Raw genomic sequence first — 21,029 nt, forward strand, 5'->3', positions numbered from 1 at the left:
GAATGCAAACAGATCTCTTTTACATGAAATAAATCTTCTGTCTTGTCCCAAACAAGCAGATTTCTGTTCCTGCAATAACCGTAGAAACAGAAAGAGACCTTGTGCATTCAGGGATCTTGACCGTAATTTAAAGAAATTCCATACACAATCTTTCCCGGTCTTCTCTCTCTCTCATACCAAACACACCCACCCACACTAGCTGGCCTCACTAAATCTTTTCGAAGTGGAGATGTCTAGTTTCCCGATCCTTATTTGGTATGAAGGAATGGTAGCACAAGCATGCGGGTCTGCCACACTAAGCTTTGTTTATATAGGAGGAATGGAATGGGCACTCTTTGCAAAACACCTTGCTTCATTACAGTGGCCGTAACTCATGTTATATCTAAATAAATATCATCTTTGTGGGCAGCTTGTTGAGCAGATTGCAGAGAAGGTAGAGTGATGCTTGCTTTCATAAACTCATTCAATGGCAGCCAGTGGGAGAGAGGAAGGGAAACTACTGTCTACAGCAGGGGTCCCCAAACTAAGGCCCGGGGGCCGGATGCGGCCCTCCAAGGTCATTTATCTGGCCCCTGCCCTCAGTTTTATAATATATTTTATATCATTTTAAATAATATAATATATTGTATATACATATAATATTGATAAAAATATTACAATGTTATACAATATAATATTAATAATACCATGTAATAATATTAATTATATGATATATATTACATATAATATTACAGTATAGTGGTATAGTTCAATATAGTAATATATAATGCTAATATTGTGCTGTGCTAATAATACAATATATTGTATGTACATTCAGCTGCTCTGAGTCCCCTTTGGGGTGAGAAGGGCGGGATATAAATGTAATAAATAAATGTAGTAAACGAATAAATAAATAATTTTAGTCTTAGGCTCGCCCAAAGTCTGAAATGACTTGAAGGCACACAACAACAACAACAATCCTAATTAACCTGACTATCTCATTGGCCAGAAGCAGGCCCACGCTTCCCATTGAAATCCTGATAGGTTTATGTTGGTTACAATTGTTTTCATTTTTAAATATTGTATTGTTCTTTCATTGTTGTTGTTGTTTTGCACTACAAATAAGACATGTGCAGTGTGCATAGGAATTTGTTTGTATTTTTCCCCAAATGATAATTCGGCCCCTCCACAGTCTGAAGGATTGTGGACCGGCCCTCTGCTTTAAAAGTGTGAGGACCCCTGGTCTACAGTGTAGATCGTCGGTTCTCAAACTGTGCTCCACAGAGCCCTTCGAGCAGTGATGGCCAACCTATGACACGCGTGTCAGCACTGACACGCCTAGCCATTTTTGCTGACACGCTGCTGCCTCCAGATTGATTGGATGACTAATGTCTTTTGTGGCCAAATTTGGTGTGATTTGGTCCAGTGGTTTTGTTGTTTACTCCATGGGAATTATGCACATTACACACACACACACACACACACACACACACATATATATATATATATATATATATATATATATATATATATATAAGCTGTGCCCGGCCACGCGTTGCTGTGGCGAAGTATGGTGGTATGGGAAATAAAGTATTGAATTGGTGGTAGTTAAGGTAAAGGTTTCCTCCTGACATTAAGTCCAGTTGTGTCCGACTGCACACTGAAGTGGATTATATGGCAGTGTGGAGTCAAGATAATCCAGTTCAAAGCTGATAATATAAGATTATAAATGGGTTATATAGCTGTGTGGAAGGGCCTTGAGTCTACACTGCCATATAATCCAGTTCAAATCTGATAATCTGTATTTTATAGGTAGTGTGGAAGAGGCCTAAATGAGGCCTAACTCTGCCTGTCTCCTGGGCTGAGTGGGTTGCTAGGAGACCAAGTGGGCAGAGATTAGCCTTCTAACTGGCAGCAATTGGATAAAAACAATTATTCCTCTCCTTCTAATTAGGACTTTATTTTTCTTTTCTTTTTGTTGTATGAACGTAGAGGCATGGATGAGGGGTTGTGCTGCCAAGTTTAGTGTTTCTGGGATGTGTAGCTTTGTTGTTTTGTCCTAGGCCGAAATTTCATTACCCTTATTTATATAGATATATATATATATCATTCTATTATCATTCTATTATTATTGTAGGATATTATTATAATATTATTATTATTATATTATTCATTGCTCATGACTACATTGAAAGTAGAATAGAGAGAAATCAGCGTGGAAATTGCAAGAGGTACCATAGATTGTTGTACATGGAAATAATGGTAGTAAATAGTTTTTGATTTATTAAATACAGTTATATATTACAATTATACATTTTTGTTATTTAAACTATACATATTGTGAAATTATGGTTTTTCTCTCAAAGTGACACACCACCCAAATCATGCTAGGTTTTTTTGGTGAATTTTGACACACCAAGCACAAAAGATTGCCCATCATGGCCCCCCGCCTTGGGAGAACATACCCTATGAGGCCTTTCCACCATTACCACCGCCAGTGCAACCTGCAAGGCCTTCCCGCCACTGCTTTGACTGTGCTTTTCCTGCATGGCAGAAGGTGGTTGGACTAGGTGGCCCTTGGGTTGCTCCTTGTCACACCTCAGGCTAGCTTCACCTTGCTATATACACCAGACTGCACACAGGTTGAAGTCTTTTCAGTTTATTAGAAAATAGAAGGTAAAAAAGTTCTTAAAAAGCAAAAGTAAAGTTGCAAAAGTTCGTTACAAAATAAAACCTTAGGGAACAAATCAAGAAGTCACAAGGAATAAACAAAGTCCCAATAGAGCATGACAACGTCCCAGGAACATGAACACATAGGCTGAAGGAAAACGAGAGCTTGGTTCTTGGTTGAACGAAAGTTGCTTTGACAAAGGTTTGTCTCCAAACACATTGCTTTAATACCCTTTGCAAAGCATGAAAGCATTTTTCTGGCCTCTAACCTCCCTCTTGTTTGCTATTGTCACAGTCCTCCGAACCCTGAATTCCTAACAGTCAGCTCGATCTAAGGAACCTGTTTTGTCAAGGTCAGCCTGCTTGTTAGTTTGCTGAGCCTCATTATCTGACTGAGAACTGTCCTCCTTTTCTAAGTCTATTTGCTCCTGGCTAGTTTCAGTATCATCAACATCATTCCTTGCTGTGGGAAAATGAACTTGCACTCTCTATTCCTCATCTTCTACAACAGGGACATTTTGAACCTGAATCCCATCATCATGTCGCTGAACACATCAACTGAATCAAACTCAAACCCACGCCTTGCCTTTTGCAAACATGCCGAGATTTAGAGTCCTTTGCATCTGTGTGTTGCGACTGTAAATGAAACGTGATACCAAGCAGTCCGATGTGATTCAGATCTTCCTGAGTTATGAACTTATTACCCTCCAAAGTGCAATTTTCCTCTACGGCGAGTTCTGTAATTGAAAATCATTTGCGGCTACTGGCCTCCTTGCCTACCCAGATATAGCTATTGATCGGGCTGAGTTAGAGATCCATAGTTTGCCACTCTGAAACAGACTTGCTAGCCAATACATCTCAGCTTCAAAAAGTGATGGAAACCAGCAGAAAAAATAAAACACCAGATGGATCCCAGGTTTGAGTCTCTTTTGGGACCTCTTTTAGTCTGTATTAGCTTTGCCCGGCCACGCATTGCTGTGGCTTATGGGAATCATTTGTTGGCCAGGTGGAATAGCAGTGAATAGCCTTGCAGCCTCAAAGCCTGGCTGTTTTCTGGAGTAGCTGGAGTAGCACCCTCAATCAAAGAGCCGCTTTGAAGCCTGGCTACTTCCTTTGTAGGGGAATCCTTGTTTGGCCAGATTGAATTGCACTGAATAGTCTTGCAGCTTAAAAGCCTGGCCGCTTTCTACATAGGGCATCCTTGCGAGGCCAGGTTGAATGGGATGGAGTAGCCTCGTGGCTTCAAAGCCTGGGGGTTTTCACCAAGGGGAAATCTTGGTTGGCCAGGTTGAACAGCACTGAATAGCCATGCTGCTTGCAAGCCTGGCCGCTTTATACCTTGCGGAATCCTTGGTTGGCCAGTTTGAATAGCAATGAATAGTCTCAGTGTGGCAGGTATGAATTCTGCAATTAGTCACCTTGATTAGCATTTAATGGCCTTGCAGCTTCAAAGCCTGGCTGCTTCCTGCCTGGGGAATCCTCTGTTGGGAAGTGTTAGCTGGCCCTGATGGTTTCCTTTCTGGAATTCCCAATTTCCCTGCTTTCAGAGTGTTGCTCTTTACTGTCCTGGTTTTAGTGATTATATTGTTCTGGATTATTATACCACAGTAATTATTTCATAATATATTTATAATCTTATATTATCTGCTTAGAAGTTGATTATATGAGGCCTCTTCTACACAGCTGTATAAAATGCACACTACCTTTCTAACCGGCAGTTAGGGGGAGAAAGGCTCTTCCTCATCCTCTGTAATTTGGACTATTTTTCTAGGATTTTAGTTGATTGAAAGACATATTTTGGATGACGATGTCTTTTGTGGCCAAATTTGGTGTCATTGGGTTCAGTGGTTTCGTTGTTAATTCCATAGTAAAACGAACATTACATTTTTATATGTATAGATTAGGAGAGACAAAGTGGGAACTCAATAATAATAATAATAACAAGTACAACTACTACTACTACAAGTTGAGTACATGCTAGAAAAAGTGTTATCCTGCACACTCCAATGTCTTTCAATGCACATGGCAGTGCCTTTCACACTATATTATGATTCCACTCTAACAGCCATGGATCCATTTGATGGAATGCTTGGATTTGTGGTTTAGCGAGGCAGTTGTATTCTACATATCTTGCAGGTACCAAACTGCAACTCCCAGGGATTCCATCGCATCGAGCCATAGAGGTTAAAGTGGTGCCAAACTGCATTAATTCTACAGCAGGGCTCCCCAAACTTTTTAAGCCGAGGGCCGGTCCACAATCCTTAAGACTGTTGAGGGGCCGAATTATCATTTGAAAAAAAATACAAACAAATTCCTATGCATACTGCACATGTCTTATTTGTAGTGCAACAACAACAACAACGAAAGAACAATACAATATTTAAAAATGAAAACAATTTTAACCAACATAAACCTATCAGGATTTCAATGGAAAGTGTGGGCCTGCTATTGGCCAATTAGATAGTCAAGTTAATTAGGATTGTTGTTGTTGTTGTTGTTGTTGTTGTTGTTGTTGTTGTTGTGTGCCTTCAAGTCATGTCAGATTTTGGCCGAGCCTAAGTCTAAAATTAATTATTTATTTACTGCATTTATTTACTACATTTATATCCCACCCTTCTCACCCCGAAGGGGACTCAGAGCAGCTGTATGTACATACAATATATTATATTATTGGCATAACACAATATTAGCATTATATATTACTACTAGCTGTGCCCGGCCACGCGTTGCTGTGGCAAAGTGGTGGTGGTATTGGTTAAAAATTGTTGTGTAATTTTTATTTGATGTCATTTGCATTTTTTATTAATTTTATTTGTAAGTTATATTTTTATTTATTATATTTTATTATTTTCTTGTATTATTTTTAGTTATTTCCTGTTATTATAGTATTTTATTGTATTAATTTTTTAGTGTTTATTATTATTATTTTTGGGTTGCTAGGAGACCAAGTTGGAGGAGCTTAGCCTTCTAACTGGCAGCAATTGGATAAAAGCAATTATTCCTCTCTCTCTAATTAGGACTTTATTTTTCTTTTCTTTTTGTTGTATCAACCTAGAGGCGTGGATGATGGGTTGTGTTGTCAAATTTCGAGGTTGGGGAGCCTGTAGTTTTGTTGTTTTGTGGGTCGCCGTGATGCCATCACTCTTTTATATATTACTACTAGCTGTGCCCGGCCACGCGTTGCTGTGGCGAAGTATGGTGGTATGGGAAATAAAGTATTGATGAATTGGTGGTAGTTAAGGTAAAGGGTCCCCTGGGCTGAGTGGGTTGCTAGGAGACCAAGTGAGCGGAGCTTAGCTTTCTAACTGGCAGCAATTGCATAAAAGCAATTATTCCTCTTCCTCTAATTAGGACTTTATTTTTATTTTCTTTTTGTTGTATCAACCTAGAGGCATGGATGAGGGGTTGTGATGGCAATTTTGGAGGTTGTGGGGTGTTTACTTTTGTTGTTTTGTCCGCTGCCGTGATGCCATCACTCTTTTATATATATAGATATTGAACTATACCACTATACTATTATATAATATGTAATATATAACATATAATTAATATTATTGTATGGTATTACTATTAGTATTATATTGTATAACATAAGATTATTATCAATATTATATGTATATACAATATATTATATTATTAAAACTGATATAAAATATTATATTATAAAACTGAGGGCGGGGGCCAGGTAAATGACATTGGAGGGCCGCATCCGGCCCCCAGGCCTTAGCTTGGGGACCCCTGTTCTACAGTGTAGATGCACTCTCAGTTTCATTCCAACTCTGGGTTTGAGCATGGATTTCAATGTAGGAAATACACTCTGCTTGAAATGGCCCTGGTTTGCTCAAGGCGACCCAAGCACTTTGGCAGCCAAAATGGGATTTGAATCCAGTTTATGAAGTTGCAATCTAATGAACTTCTGGCCCAGAGAGCTTTGTGTATCTTTCCGTTCATCTCCGCTTTGCTTGGCCAACAAACCCTCGCGTTGGAAATGTCCCCTGCGCCTTGTGCACATATAAATAGTTCCAGGTCACAACGTTCTGAATTGCATTTAATGCAGAACACGAGGCACAGCCTTCCTGGTCCCGTTCCGTTAAACAAAGAATGATGGGACTATTTGGGGATTTTCCGGCAGAGCCAGACCCCATGGCTGCTCCATAACTTACAAAAACATGTTTAGAAATACATTTTATAGCATGGTCCAATTAAGTTGACAGCTTGTTTACAGCAGATTCCAGGCCACCTGAGCGTCGTATCTGGAGAAGGCAAGAAGCTATTCGATTGAGCTCTTATGGGTTGAAATCAAGAGATAAACAGAACAAGTGAAAACGAAACCCTCCCCATCCTTTTCAAGTGGATTGCATCATTCTCACTTGCAAGCAAACAGTCACGGTTAGAGTCATTATCATCTAGTTAAGTCAGAGCAAAGGGTAGATTTGATAAATGTATTATTATTATGATTATTATTAATAATAATAATAATAACTCCTGACCTCATCATCGTGTTAAAAAAAGAATGGATCGTTGATGTTGCAATCCCAGGTGACAGCAGAATCAACAAGAAACAACTGGAAAAGCTGATGCAAAATGAGGATTTAAAGATCGAACTGCAAAGACTCTGGCACAAGCCAGTAAAAGTGGTCCTAATGGTGATCAGCACACTGGGTGCAGTTCCTAAAGACCTTGACCAGCACTTGAAAACAATCGTCGCTGATAAAATTACCATAAGTCAGCTGCAAAAGGCCACCCTACTCGGATTTGCATGCATTATTCGCCGATGCATCACATAGTCCTAGACACTTGGGAATCCAAGTGTGATCCAATACAACAGCCAGCATAGTGATCTTGTTTGCTGTGTACTAATCTTGTTGTGTATCAAATAATAATAATTATTACCGTATATACTCAAATATAAGCCGACCCGAATATAAGCCGAGGCACCTAATTTTACCACCAAAAAAACCCTGGAAAATCATTAACTCCAGTATAAGCCGAGAGTGGGTAAATTTCAGAAATAAAAATAGATACCAAAAAATTACATTAATTGAGGCATCAGTAGGTTAAATGTTTTTGAATATTTACATCAAGCTCTAATTTAAGATAAGACTGTCCAACTCTGATTAAGTCATTATTCTCATCTTCGTCAATGTAAATGTGCTTATGTATCCTTTCAATAATAATAGAGTAAAATAATACATGTAATAATAATAATAAATACAGGAAAATAATACATGTAATAATAAATAGAATAGAATGATACATGTAATAATAATAAGATCAGAGCGAAATAATAAATGTAATAATAATAATAATAAATAGAGTAAAATAAATGTAATAGTAGCAACAATAATAGAGTACAATAATAAATGTATTAATAATAGAGTAAAATAATAAATGTACCATATATTCTCCAGTATAAACTGACAAATTAAGCACCACAGCATTATGTTATACAAGAAATTTGACAGAAAAAGTAGTTCAATATACAGTAATGGTATATAGTAATTACTATATTTACGAATTTAGCACCAAAATATCACAATGTATTGAAAACATTGACTACTAAAAGGCAGACTGCGTTGGATAATCCAGAACGTTGGATAAGCAAATGTTGGATAAATGAGACTCTTCTGTACATAGAGTAAAATAATAAATGTAATAACAATAATAATAGAGAGAAAAAATAACTTAAGTATATACTTGCGTATAAGACGACCTGAATATAAGCCGACCAGGACACTCACTCAAGTATAAGGGTTTTTTTTTTCAGCCGTAAAAAAGGACTGAAAATCTCGGCTTATACTTGAGTATATACGGTAATCTGTTCCAGCTACCCAAAAACCACCCTATTTTTGTTATGTGTTTTTAAGTAAGAAAATGTACTTTATGAATAACAAATAACGTAGAAAATCTTCAAAGAAAGGCAGGACTTGATTTCATCCATCTGCTATGGCAAGGAAGCACATTCGAGGCATCAAAATGTATGTTGGCCAGTGTAACAGCATATTATCATATTATTACTATTATATTATTATATTATTCATTGCTCATGACTACATTGAAACTAGAATAGAGAGAAATCAGCATGGAAACTGCAAGAGGTACCATAGATTGTTGTACATGGAAATAATGGTAGTAAATAGTTTTTGATTTATTGAATACAGTTATATATTACGATTATATATTTTTGTTATTTAAACTATACATATTGCGAAATTATGGATTTTTTTCTCGAAGTGACACACCACCCAAGTCATGCTAGGTTTTTTTGATGAATTTTGACACACCAAGCGCAAAAGGTTGCCCATCATTGCTCTAGATCCACATCTCCACTTGCTTAACTTTTCAGTTGAATGTGCTGTGACCACATGTCCATTAGAACTGTATTTTTCATGAACTGGAGTATTAACTAACTAACATAGCATTATCTACCTGATATCTCCAATGGTGAATCTGTGTTTTAGCAAGTCGTTTAAAAGAAAGAAATCTCTTTTTTTGCCATGGGACTTCTTGCGGTGGCAAACTAAACGATCCAGCCCAGAAACCAAAATTACAATCCAAAGTCAGACAAACCCTTTGTGGCTTGTGCTGGTCTCTAATCAATCCGTTACAAACATACAACTTCAGAGTTATTTATGGATCTGTGAAGAGAGAAATCGCCCTGGGGCGGCTTCTAGAGCTGCTTTTATACAGTTCCTTTCAAGAAGAGAAAGCAACGTCTCCTAACCATTACGTAGAAACGGATGCTTCTGGAGCCCATTCCCACCCGAAATCCACCTTGTAGTTTTGTATAATGAGTCCCTTCTTTGACGTGGTGCTTCCACACCCTCAAGGACGGGAGCAAATTGCTGCAAAGACGACGCAGATTAGAGGTTTCTGGTCTGCTGGGTAATTACTAAATTAGGCAGGGATTTTTAAAAGCATTCTAAGTACTCAGCACACTGCCAAGAGATCTTCGTGGTTCTTCGACTGTCCTTGATAATTACGAGATTGGGCAGCATTTTAAGTCTCCTTGATGTAGACTGGAAGTTTTTTGGAATGTAATTTCATTCCTGCGGTATCGCAAACTTTGTTTTGGATAATTAAAGAGTTGCTCTTGCCACCAGTATACATTTTTCAGACATGAATGAAATCTTGTTCGATTGGCCCTTTCAGAAATATCTTATAGAGTAGAGTCTCACTTATCCAAGCTAAACGGGCCGGCAGAAGCTTGGATAAGAGAATATCTTGGATAATAAGGAGGCATTAAGGAAAAGCCTATTAAACATCAAATTAGGTTATGATTTTACAAATTAAGCACCAAAACATCATGTTATACAACAAATTTGACAGAAAAAGTAGTTCAATACACAGTAATGCTACGTAGTAATTACTGTATTTACGAATTTAGCACCAAAATATCACGATATAATGAAAACATTGACTACAAAAATGGCTTGGATTATCCAGAGGCTTGGATAAGCGAGGCTTGGATAAGTGAGACTCTACTGTACTATCATACAAGGGTTGGATGAAAAGTAATGCCTCCACCTTCATAATTCCTCAACAGATGGCAGTCCTGGTCTGCGGCAGGTACTGGCTCTTCTCTACAGTTAGTTCCATTTGGCAGGAAGCCTCAGCATTGAACGGTTGTGTTGTTAAAATGCGAAGTATGGAACCGTCTGCGCAGGGTGACACAGCAAACAAGATAGATATGCTGGATTTCATATTACAAAATCGCAAGTCGAACACTTCCCAAATGTCTAGGACTGTGTGATGTATTTTCGGATGATGTGTGCAGATCCCAGTCGGGTGGCTTTTTGCAGCTGACAGATCGTAATTTAGGCAATGTTTATTGTTTCCAAATGCCGGCTGAGATCTTTTGGCATGGCACCCAGTGTGCCCATCACCACCAGGACCACCTGTACTGGTTTCTGCCAGGGCCTTTGCAGTTTGATCTTGAGGTCGTGACAACAGCTGAGTTTTTCCTGTTGTTTTTCATCAATCCGACTGTCACCTGGTATGGCAACATCAATAATCCAAACTTTTTTCCTTTCCACAACCATGAGGTCTAGTGTGTTGTGTTTCAAAACTTTGTCAGTCTGGATTCAAAAGTCCCAAAGTATCTTTGCGTGTTCATTTTCCACTACCTTTGCTGCTTTGTGATCCCACCAATTATTTACTGCTGGGAGGTGGTACTTGAGGCATAAGTTCCAATCATTTGGGCAACATAGTTGTGACTCTGTTTGTAGTCTGTCTGTGCGATTTTCTTACAGCAGCTGAGAAGATGATCAATAGTTTCATCACCTTTCTTGCACAGTCTGCATTTTGGGTTTGGCTATTATTATTATTATTATTAGTAGTAGTAGTAGTACTAGTAGTAGTAGTAAACCCGACTATCTGGCTTGTGTTCGTAACTCTAGCTTAGGTTTGTACTCTTGGATTCTTGGACTTTGATTCATGAACTCTGATAAGTGAATTCTTCACATCATGAACTAAGCCAGATAGTCAGGTTTGGCTTTTCTTTTCTTTTTTTAATTTATTCTTGCTCCTGACCTTGCTCTGTAGTACTTGGCTTGCTGGCATTAATTGGGCTCTTGTCCATGGCAATGTTCATCATTATTCCGACTCTGTGCTACAAGTCTGTTATTTCAGCCAGACTTTGAAAGACTCCAAACTTTAGTTTTCTTTATAAGTACAGTAGAGTCTCACTTATCCAAGCTTCACTTATCCAATGTTCTGTATAATCCAAGGCAGTCAATGTTTTTGTAGTAACCGTTGCAATGTTTTGGTGCTAAATTACCCTGTTTCTGTTTAAATAAACGTAACCCCGATACCAGAAGAGCCCCAGAACACGATAGCAGATTCCCAACTAGATCGTGGTTACATGAAACAGTGGATATGACCAAATACTGTGGAACTGTCTCGCTTCTATTCCCAGCATACCATAGAGTTGCATTGGAGAATCTAGATATCCCAATAGAGGTATCCTGGCATTTCTCATCCATATCTATATCTATATTTATCTCCTACAATTGCTTCAGGGATTTTTTGAAAGAACCATTGAATTGCTTGCCTCTCCTGAGCAAAACAGTAATGAATTGCACAGCGTCTTTAAGACAAATTGATTTATTATAGCATGGTGTTGTGTGGATTTCAATTCCCTTTGTCAGGTTCTTGTATTTGTTGCAGTTCAGGCGTTTTAGGCACACTGGGCATGGAGGCAGAGAGCTTTATGCATTTCGTTATTTGATCACAAGCTTTAAAATATACCATTCTATTTGAGAGGGTGTTTTGTAAAACAAAATCACTTATAAAATAAAAAACAGTGGGTGATCTCTTGCTTTGTCAGATGTAACTACTGTCAGAATTTTTCAGCATCTCATTCAGTTTGTAACTACCTTAAATGTGAATCCCTACAGTTACAAAATTGTAAATCCAGCTTACAATCTTCTATGTACTGAGCATGATGTTGACTCTTGTGTTCCATGCAAATAGCTTTCTTGATTTTGGGATTTGTTTGTTTTAGCAAAGCTAACATTTTTGTAACATAATGCTCTTGCGATTGGTTGTGCTGTGTTTCCCTGAAAATACGACACTGTCTTATATTTATTTTTCCTCTACAAGATACACTATGGCCTATTTTCAGGGTATGTCTTATTTTTATTGAGTACTAGCTTTGCCCGGCCACGTGTTGCTGTGGCTTATGGGAAGCATTTGTTGGCCAGGTGGAATGGCAGTGAATAGTCTTGCAGCCTCAAAGCCTGGCCATTCTCTGGAATAGCTGGAGTAGCAACCTCAGTCAAATGCCGGCTGAGATCTTTTGGCACGGCACCCAATGTGCCGATCACCACCAGGACCACCTGCACTGGTTTCTGCCAGAGTCTTTGAAGTTCAATCTTGAGGCCCTGATAGCGGCTGAGTTTTTCCTGTTGTTTTTCATCAATGCGACTGTCACTATTATTATTATAGTAGTAGTAGTAGTAGTAGTAGTAGTAGTAGCAGCAGCAAGAAAAGGAAAAAATAAGCAAAACAGAAGGAAAAGAGAGAAAACTTTGTACTGTAAGTGTTTATGACAAGCAGTGAGAATAACAATCCCAATAGTATGGAATTTTTTCACAGTGGTTTACCTCTTCCAAAACCTTTTCTGTTTACTTCTAATTAGAGTATTTATTTATTTATTTACAGTATTTATATTCCGCCCTTCTCACCCCGAAGGGGACTCAGGGCGGATTACAATGAACACATATATGGCAAACATTCAATGCCAACAGACAAACAACATTCAGTTTTAGACAGACACAGAGGCATTTAACATCTTTGCAGCTTCACGATTCCAGCCACAGGGGGAGCTGTTGCTTCACCGTCCATTGGTGGCTGTTCTTCCTCATTCTTTTCCTCGTGAGCAGTTTTATGGTGTTGTAAATTAGTTAAATTAGCCTCCCGCACAAAGCGTACCTAAATTTTCCCTACTTGACAGATGCAACTGTCTTTCGGGGCTGCTAGGTCAACAGCAAGCCGGGGCTATTTTTTTTCTAATGGTCGGAGGCTTAACCCGACCCAGGCTTCGAACTCATGACCTCTCGGTCAGTAATGATTTATAGCAGCTGGTTACTAGCCAGCTGCACCACAGCCCAGCCCCCGTAGACCAGAGTAGACCTGTTGAATCAATAAGATCTACGTAAATGTTGTCTCACCAGTCAACAGTTGAGTCCGTGTCTAATTTCTCAAAGAAACAGGAAATGGTGGATGATAGCAAAGTTCTCTAGACATTTTCTAGGTCCTTCGGGGTAACTATGGCAGCCTCCTGCAGAAGTATACCATAGCGTCACCTGGAGAATTTAGAAAATTTCTAAAGATGACATATTTTGTCAGATGCAGTAAAATCATACCTGTCCCATGGGTACAGATGTTGTATTGTTAGCCAAAGCTTTAACCCATAACTGAATGTATATACACTGTATGTGTGAATTTGTATTGAAATGCTTTTAATGTTAGCTGCTTTGAGTCTTGTTATGGAGAGAAAACACAGGGTATAAATAAACATAAACATAATAATAATAATAATAATAATAATAATAATAATAATAATAATAATAATAATACAGTAGAGTCTCGCTTATCCAACCTTCGCTTATCCAACATTCTGGATTAACCAACACAGTCTGCCTTTTAGTAATCAATGTTTTTGTAGTCAATGTTTTCAATACATTGCAATGTTTTGGTGCTAAATTCGTAAATACAGTAATTACTACATAATGTTACTGTGTATTGAATTGCTTTTTCTGTTGATTTGTTGTAAAACATGATGTTTTGGTGCTTAATTTGTAAAATCATATGTAATTTGATGTTTAAAAGGCTTTTCCTTAATCCCTCCTCATTATCCAACATTTTCGCTTATCCAACATTCTGCCGGCCCGTTTATGTTGGATAAGTGAGACTCCACTGCAATAATTAATAATAATAATAATAATAATAATAATAATAATGTGGGGTTATGAAACATTTGTGTAGCTTGCCTCCTAGTGGTGGTTTTAAGCATTTACATGAATCTGTTAGCACCGACATGCAGCAAATACTTCACTTGTACTTCCTAAAAAAAGAAAATCGGTCTGCTCTGTTTTAAAATTTTGCTCAATGGCTATCTTTTCAGTTTCTTTATGATGCATTATTAGTAAATATTTGATTTGTGTGCCTACTTTTTGTGTCTCCAGGTGTTTTGGCCTTCAACTCCCATAAATCCTAACAACTGTTAAACTAGGATTTCTGGGAGTTGTAGGCCAAAACACCTGGGGACCCACAGCTTGAGAACCATTGGTATAGAGTATTCTCAATGTATTCCCAGTGCCTTCTCATTGAGGGCTACAATATTTGCCAGCATTCTTGACGTCCCTCATCCAGACTTCTAAATACAGTAGAGTCTCACTTATCCAAGCCTTGCTTATCCAAGCCTCTGGATAATCCAAGCCATTTTTGTAGTCAATGTTTTCAATATATCATGATATTTTGGTGCTAAATTCATAAATACAATATAATATTACTGCGTATTGAACTACTTTTTCTATCAAATTTGTTGTAAAACATGATGTTTTGGTGCTTAATTTGTAAAATCATAACCTAATTTGATGTTTAATAGGATTTTCCTTAATCCCTCCTTATTATCCAAGATATTCGCTTATCCAAGCTTCTGCCGGCCCGTTTAGCTTGGATAAGTGAGACGCTACTGTAATGATTTTTCTGGGCATTCTTGCACGTATTCCCTACTTTTCCAGAACTGCAATCGTACTTGGGCTCCTGCCTTTTTTTTCAGTCTTGGAGCAAAGATTTCTTTGTTCTTGTGAGGCTGATGAGCTGATGTGATAAAATGTGTCATGTGCACTACAGTCTAGCAACTATCTGCAGATCATTGACAAGTGGCATTTGCTGAGAGACAGAGAGAGTAGAGATAAATGACAGTGGCATCTCAAGCAGAGAGAAGGAATGTCATATTATTTTTGTTAAAGTTTCCCAAGCTGCTCATCAAATTATAAATTCTGAATTCAAGGCATGCTTTATAAAGCTCTGAGCCCCATCCCAGGCCCCAAGACTTTCCACTTTTCCACCTGTTTTTAAAATATCCCAGTTTCTTTCTCCTCTTCACGTGTTTCCTCTTTGTTCTTAGTTATCACGGGATGCTGGTACGTGAAGTGATGTATAGTTTCCAAATCACAACTTCCCTGAACCACAGCAAGGTGGATAGCAGATGTCCCAGAAGCAAGCAAAATACAGCAGAGTTATTTCACAGCAAAAACGTGCTTCAACCCATCTATCAAAAGAATCCAACTGCCGGCATCTGACTGTATCTGCACTGTTTAGAAAACTCACAGATTCAGTTTTCAACCAAAATATTTGGAGGCTTTCATCTTCATCATTGCAATACATACAAATGTATAATCAGGATTCACAGATCCTCAGAACAATCAGTCATCAGATAGTCACATACAACATAGATATTCACACAGAGTCACACAGGAGAGAGAAAGCTGGATTCTTTCATCCTCCTTATATAGACACCTGCTGATAGGTCATCAGTAAGGGTCACTGGCTGACGCAACCTCTTGCAATAACCTCACATGGTTATGACTCAGCCATTACCACATCCCCTTAGGTATTGCATCATGACATTCACGTCGTTGTTGTCTCACTCATTCAGTTGTTTTTGATTCTTCGTGACCTCATGGAGCAGTCCATGCCAGAGCTCCCTGTCAGCCAGGACTGGGATGGGCGGAGTTACGAGCTCTGAGGCAGGGCTGAGCTTCTATCCCTGTCCTGCGGTGCCTGCCAGGACACAGGGGGTGGGGCTAGAGGAGGGGGCGGGGCCTCTTCCCAAGTGCCTGATGGGGCTGAACCTCTATACCCCACCCTCATGTTCTAACAAGCACCTCAGGGGAGGTATACAGAGGCTCAGCCCTGTCTCGCGCTCTTGGGAAGTGTGACACCCCTGACTGCGAGAGCACTGGAAACCAATACACCGAGGCCAATAAACAATCTAATATCTTTATTAAGGAAATGAAGAAATGAAATAAAAACAAGCAGAAGATATAGTTCAGCAATAGACCTTTTGGGTAAGGTCAAATATAGTCCAATAATATATTGTGCAATGTCTGATATTACAGTCCAAAGTTTGTAATCCAAAACCGAAACGCACTCAAACTTCCAAGCAGTTTGAGTGGGGAAATGTCCAAGTCTTTTACTAGAGTTCAAAGCAAGTCCAAGGCAAGGAATTGAAGACAAGGCTGGATACAAGGCACGACAAGGCAAGGCTGGAATCACGGCAAGACAAGACAAGGAACACGGCTAGGCAAGGCATGGCAAGGCTGGAAGGTAGTGGACCTAAACGCGGTCCACACTTGGCTGGAAGTGAAGTTAATCCTCCAAACTGACACGTTGACTCCGTGCTGGCTAGCCAGCGCACAGAACTTTTAAGAACTTCGAATCTTCCCTCGGAACAGGTGTCTCAAATGCTCTTTTCCCAAGGAAAAAGAGCTAGAACAACATCTTGACCAGATGCAATCCTCCCTTAGAATTCTCAGGGGAAAATAGGTTAATCAGCAGATTCCCTTGCTGCTAATTGCGCGCTTCGTCTCCTGCCAGCTTTCTCCTGCCTGTTAGTTTCCACAAACATCCTTCTAGCAAAGGGAGGGGAACTGGGAAGAGAAGACTCCGTTTCAAGGCCCTTTTTAATGAGCACTGAACTAGAATTGTCAATAGGGAACATCTGGAACGAGGCAGAGTCTTGCTGAATCGCCACAAAACTTGTTTCCTCATCTGTTGTCCACAATGGAGTCAGGTTCACGGCCCAAGGGTCCATGGGACATCACAGGAAGAGGCCCCGCCCCCGCCCCTAGCCCCGCCCTTTAGTTCTAAAAGGCTTCTCAGGAGAAGTATAGAGGCTCAGCCCTGTCTCGGGCTCTTGGAAGGAGACCCCACCCCCTTCCCTAGCTCCGCCCTCTGTGTCCCAATAAGCGCCTCAGGAGAGGTATAGATTCTCAGCCCTGTCTCGGGCTCTTGGGAAGAAGCCACGCCCACTCTTCTAACTCCGCCCCGTGTCCTAATAGGTGCCATCACTGTCCCCCTGGATCGCTGCAGCGCCCACCAGGGGGCGGTAGTGCCCGATTGGGAATTACTGTTCTAGTCCAAAGAAAAGTAGCTTCCCTGCCCTCCGAGTCTCTCCACCTGAAAGGTCTGTTGCCAGATCTTGAAGAAGGAACCTAGGAAAAGCCAAATGGAGTATCTCTTCCCTGAAGTACTTGGGACTGAGATTGGGATTTTTAATTTTTTTTAATTTCAGAATATCTCTATTTGCATATATGTTCCTAATGAAATATTTTAGGGAAGGGACCCAAGTATGAACTCATCTATTTATGTTTCATATACACCTTATTCTCATAGCCTGAAGGTAATTTTATACAGAATGACATAGTGCATGAAAGGTTGTGTATATTAGAAAGCAAATGTATTGCTATCTCAGTCTCCATGCGGGAAAAAATTGGATTTTGGAGTATTCCAGATAAGGGATGCTCAACCTGTACATCTCTATGAATGTGCTGCTTCTCCATCCAAGTAGAAACGGTAGCCTGACATCAGTTGTTTTCTCTATTTTTGTCTTTGCAGGTGACATTTTTCTTGCCCCTTCTGGCACCCGGGTATGGCTCCTTGCATTGAGCAATGATACACCTGAAAGCCTTCATACACCCAAAGCCCAAAGCAACGATCGCCTCGCCTTTGCTTCTTCCCATAACAACATGAGATGGTGCTGCTAAGGTGATATTGACTCGCTTACAGGCTGGAAGACACCACCTTGCCGGGAGAGTTTCCTTCCCTCCTTTTTTGCCTTGCAAACAAATTACTCTGATGGATGGGGGACGGTGGTGACACCATGTAGAAGGTGCTGACGGGGTGTCCTAACTGAGTTGCAATGGTTTTATACACTTCCCCATTTCCCAACGGCTTTCTATCAGCACTGCACTCTTTTTCCTGGGGCTTAATCTTCCCATGTTACTGGATCGGAGACCGGCTTGTGGGCTCTTTTGTGCCGACCACGTACGAGAAGCGCCAACGGGGAGATGACCCGTGCTACTTCCACGCCCTGTGCATTATCATCACCACTCCCATCTACTTAGCCCTCTTGGCGGTTTCGCTTCCTTTCGCCCTCATCGGCTTCCTGTTATGGTCCCCTCTCCAGTCAACGAGGCGACCGTATGTCTACTCCAGGGTGCAGGACAAAAGCCACATCCACGGCAGCACGTTGCTCACAGAGTGGAAGGCTTCCAGCAATGGGAAGAGCTTTTGCTTTGGCTCCGCAAATGTCTGCTTGCTCCCGGACTCCTTGGCCCGACTCAACAATGTGTTCAACACGCAGGCGCGGGCGAAGGAAATCGGCCGGCGGATCCGCAACGGCGCCAGCAGGCCTCAGATCAAGATCTACATAGACTCCCCCACCAACACGTCCATCAGCGCTGCGAGCTTCAGCAGCCTGGTCTCGCCTCAGGGTGGAGAAAGCAATAACCGGGCCGTCAATGCCGGACTCAAGCGGACGACGTCCATGGAGTACAAGGGGGATAACTCCGGCTCCAACAACAGCGAAGAGAACAAAGCTGGAGGAGAAGCCAACGAGGGAGAAGATGGCAACACTTGCATTGTCCGTATTGGTGGAGAGGACAACGGCCACATTTCAGACCCAGAAGCAGACGGGTTGGGTGGCCAGGTGAATAATAACAAGGGGCCAGTGGACCGCTCCCCCGAAGCCGAGGCTGAAAGCCTGAAAGGTCAGACACCCAACCATAAGCAGAAGGAAGGGGACTCTGGAAGTTTGGATAGCTACACCGCTTCGCGAGAGTCCTTAGTCAAGGCACGCGCTGGAGATGGCCCCGTGGACCAAAGCACCATCAACAGCAAACTCCTCTACAAGGCCTCGCTCATGAAGAAGACCTCCGTGAGAAAAAAGAGGAACACCGACGAGCCCTTTGACCACGAGATCTCCGCTTTCTTCCCTGCCAACTTGGACTTCCTGTGCCTCCAGGAAGTGTTTGACAAAAGGGCGGCGGAGAAGTTGAAAGACCAGCTCCACCATTACTTTGAATACATTCTGTACGATGTGGGAGTCTACAGCTGCCATGGCCACTGTACATTTAAGTTTGTGAACAGTGGCCTGCTTTTTGCCAGCCGTTATCCAGTCATGGATGCTGCCTATCACTGTTATCCCAATGGGAAAGGAACGGACTCCCTGTCCTCGAAGGGGGCCCTGTTTCTCAAGGTAGGACACTTTCTTTATGGAATTTCTTCATGTACCAGGGCTGTGTGTGTCTTGTATGTCTAGATCTCCATGTGAATGAGGAGTTTACAGCAGGAGCCTCCGGTGGCCTAGGGGATAAAAGCCTTGTGACTTGAAGGTTGGGTTGCTGACCTGAAGGCTGCCAGGTTCAAATCCCACCCGGGGAGAGCGCGGATGAGCTCCCTCTTTCAGCTCCAGCTCCATGTGGGGACATGAGAGAAGCCTCCCACAAGGATGGTAAAAATATCAAAAACATCTGGGCAAAGTCCCCTGGGCAACGTCCTTGCAGACAGTCAATTCTCTCACTCCAGAAGCAACTCCGGTTGCTCCTGACACGAAAAAAACCCCCAAAAAACATTTATTTACTACATTTATATCCTGTCCTTCTCACCCCAAAGGGGACTTAGAGCAGCTGTATGTACATACAATATATTATATTATTAGCATAGCACTTTATCTATGTTTTGAGTTTACAACCTATGATGTGCTCTTTGCTAATCTACTATGACAACCTCACTGTTTTTAAATTTTATGTTTTTAATAAGTGTGTTTTTATTCTTTTTGGTTAATGTGCAAATATTACAATTGGTGCATGTTATTGTTTATTGATGTATTGTATATTGTTATTGTTTTGTATTTGATATTTCTGTGAGCCGCCCCGAGTCCCCTCCGGGGGAGATGGTGGCGGGATACAAATAAACTTATTATTATTATTATTATTATTATTATTATTATTATTATTATTATTATTATAGCACAATATTAGCATTATATATTACTACTAGCTGTGCCCGGCCACGCGTTGCTGTGGCAAAGTGGTGGTGGTATTGGTTAAAAATTGTTGTGTAATTTTTATTTGACGTTATTTGTATTTTTCAATTAATTTTATTGTAAGTTATCTTTTTATTTATTATATTTTATTATTTTCTTGTATTATTTTTAGTTATAAAATAGTATTTTATTGTATTAATCTTTTAGTGTTTTTTATTATTTTTAGTGTTTTTTATTATTTTTATTGGGTTGCTAGGAGACCAAGTGGGAGGAGCTTAGCCTTCTAACTGGCAGCAATTGGATAAAAGCAATTATTCCTCTCTCTCTCTAATTAGGACTTTATTTTTCTTTTCTTTTTGTTGTATCAACCTAGAGCCGTGGATGATGGGTTGTGTTGTCAAATTTCGAGGTTGGGGGGCCTGTAGTTTTGTTGTTTTGTCGGTCGCCATGATGCCATCACTCTTTTATATATATATTGAACTATACCACTATACTGTAATATTAGATGTAATATATAACATATAATTAATATTATTATATGGTATTATTAGTATTATATTGTATAAAATGATAATATTATTATCAATATCCTATGTATATACAATATATTATATTATTAAAACTGATATAAAAATATTATATTATAAATGAGGGCGGGGGCCAGGTAAATGACCTTGGAGGGCCGCATCCAGCCCCCAGGCCTTAGTTTGGGGACCCCTGCCCTAGAGGATGGCACCTTCTGCAAATGCGTAGTTTGCTTACCACTTGAGCCGCCCCTGAATAGGACTTCCCCAGGGACACCTGGTAGCTCCCATATCAA

General features: G+C 40.3%; 1 protein-coding gene across 2 annotated transcripts in view; it reads left to right on the plus strand.

The window, feature by feature from the left end:
* smpd3 (sphingomyelin phosphodiesterase 3) overlaps nt 1–21,029 on the plus strand; it is a 163,516-nt gene that overhangs the window by 94,563 nt on the left and 47,924 nt on the right. For both annotated transcript variants that reach the window (XM_003222957.4, XM_062961820.1), the window contains exon 3: nt 17,779–19,420. In XM_003222957.4, the coding sequence (XP_003223005.1) occupies nt 18,083–19,420 (1,338 nt within the window). In that variant the 5' untranslated portion in view covers nt 17,779–18,082. The remainder of the gene's footprint in view (nt 1–17,778; nt 19,421–21,029) is intronic.

Source organism: Anolis carolinensis, unplaced genomic scaffold, assembly GCF_035594765.1.
Source record: "Anolis carolinensis isolate JA03-04 unplaced genomic scaffold, rAnoCar3.1.pri scaffold_9, whole genome shotgun sequence".
NCBI classification, from domain to species: domain Eukaryota; kingdom Metazoa; phylum Chordata; class Lepidosauria; order Squamata; family Dactyloidae; genus Anolis; species Anolis carolinensis.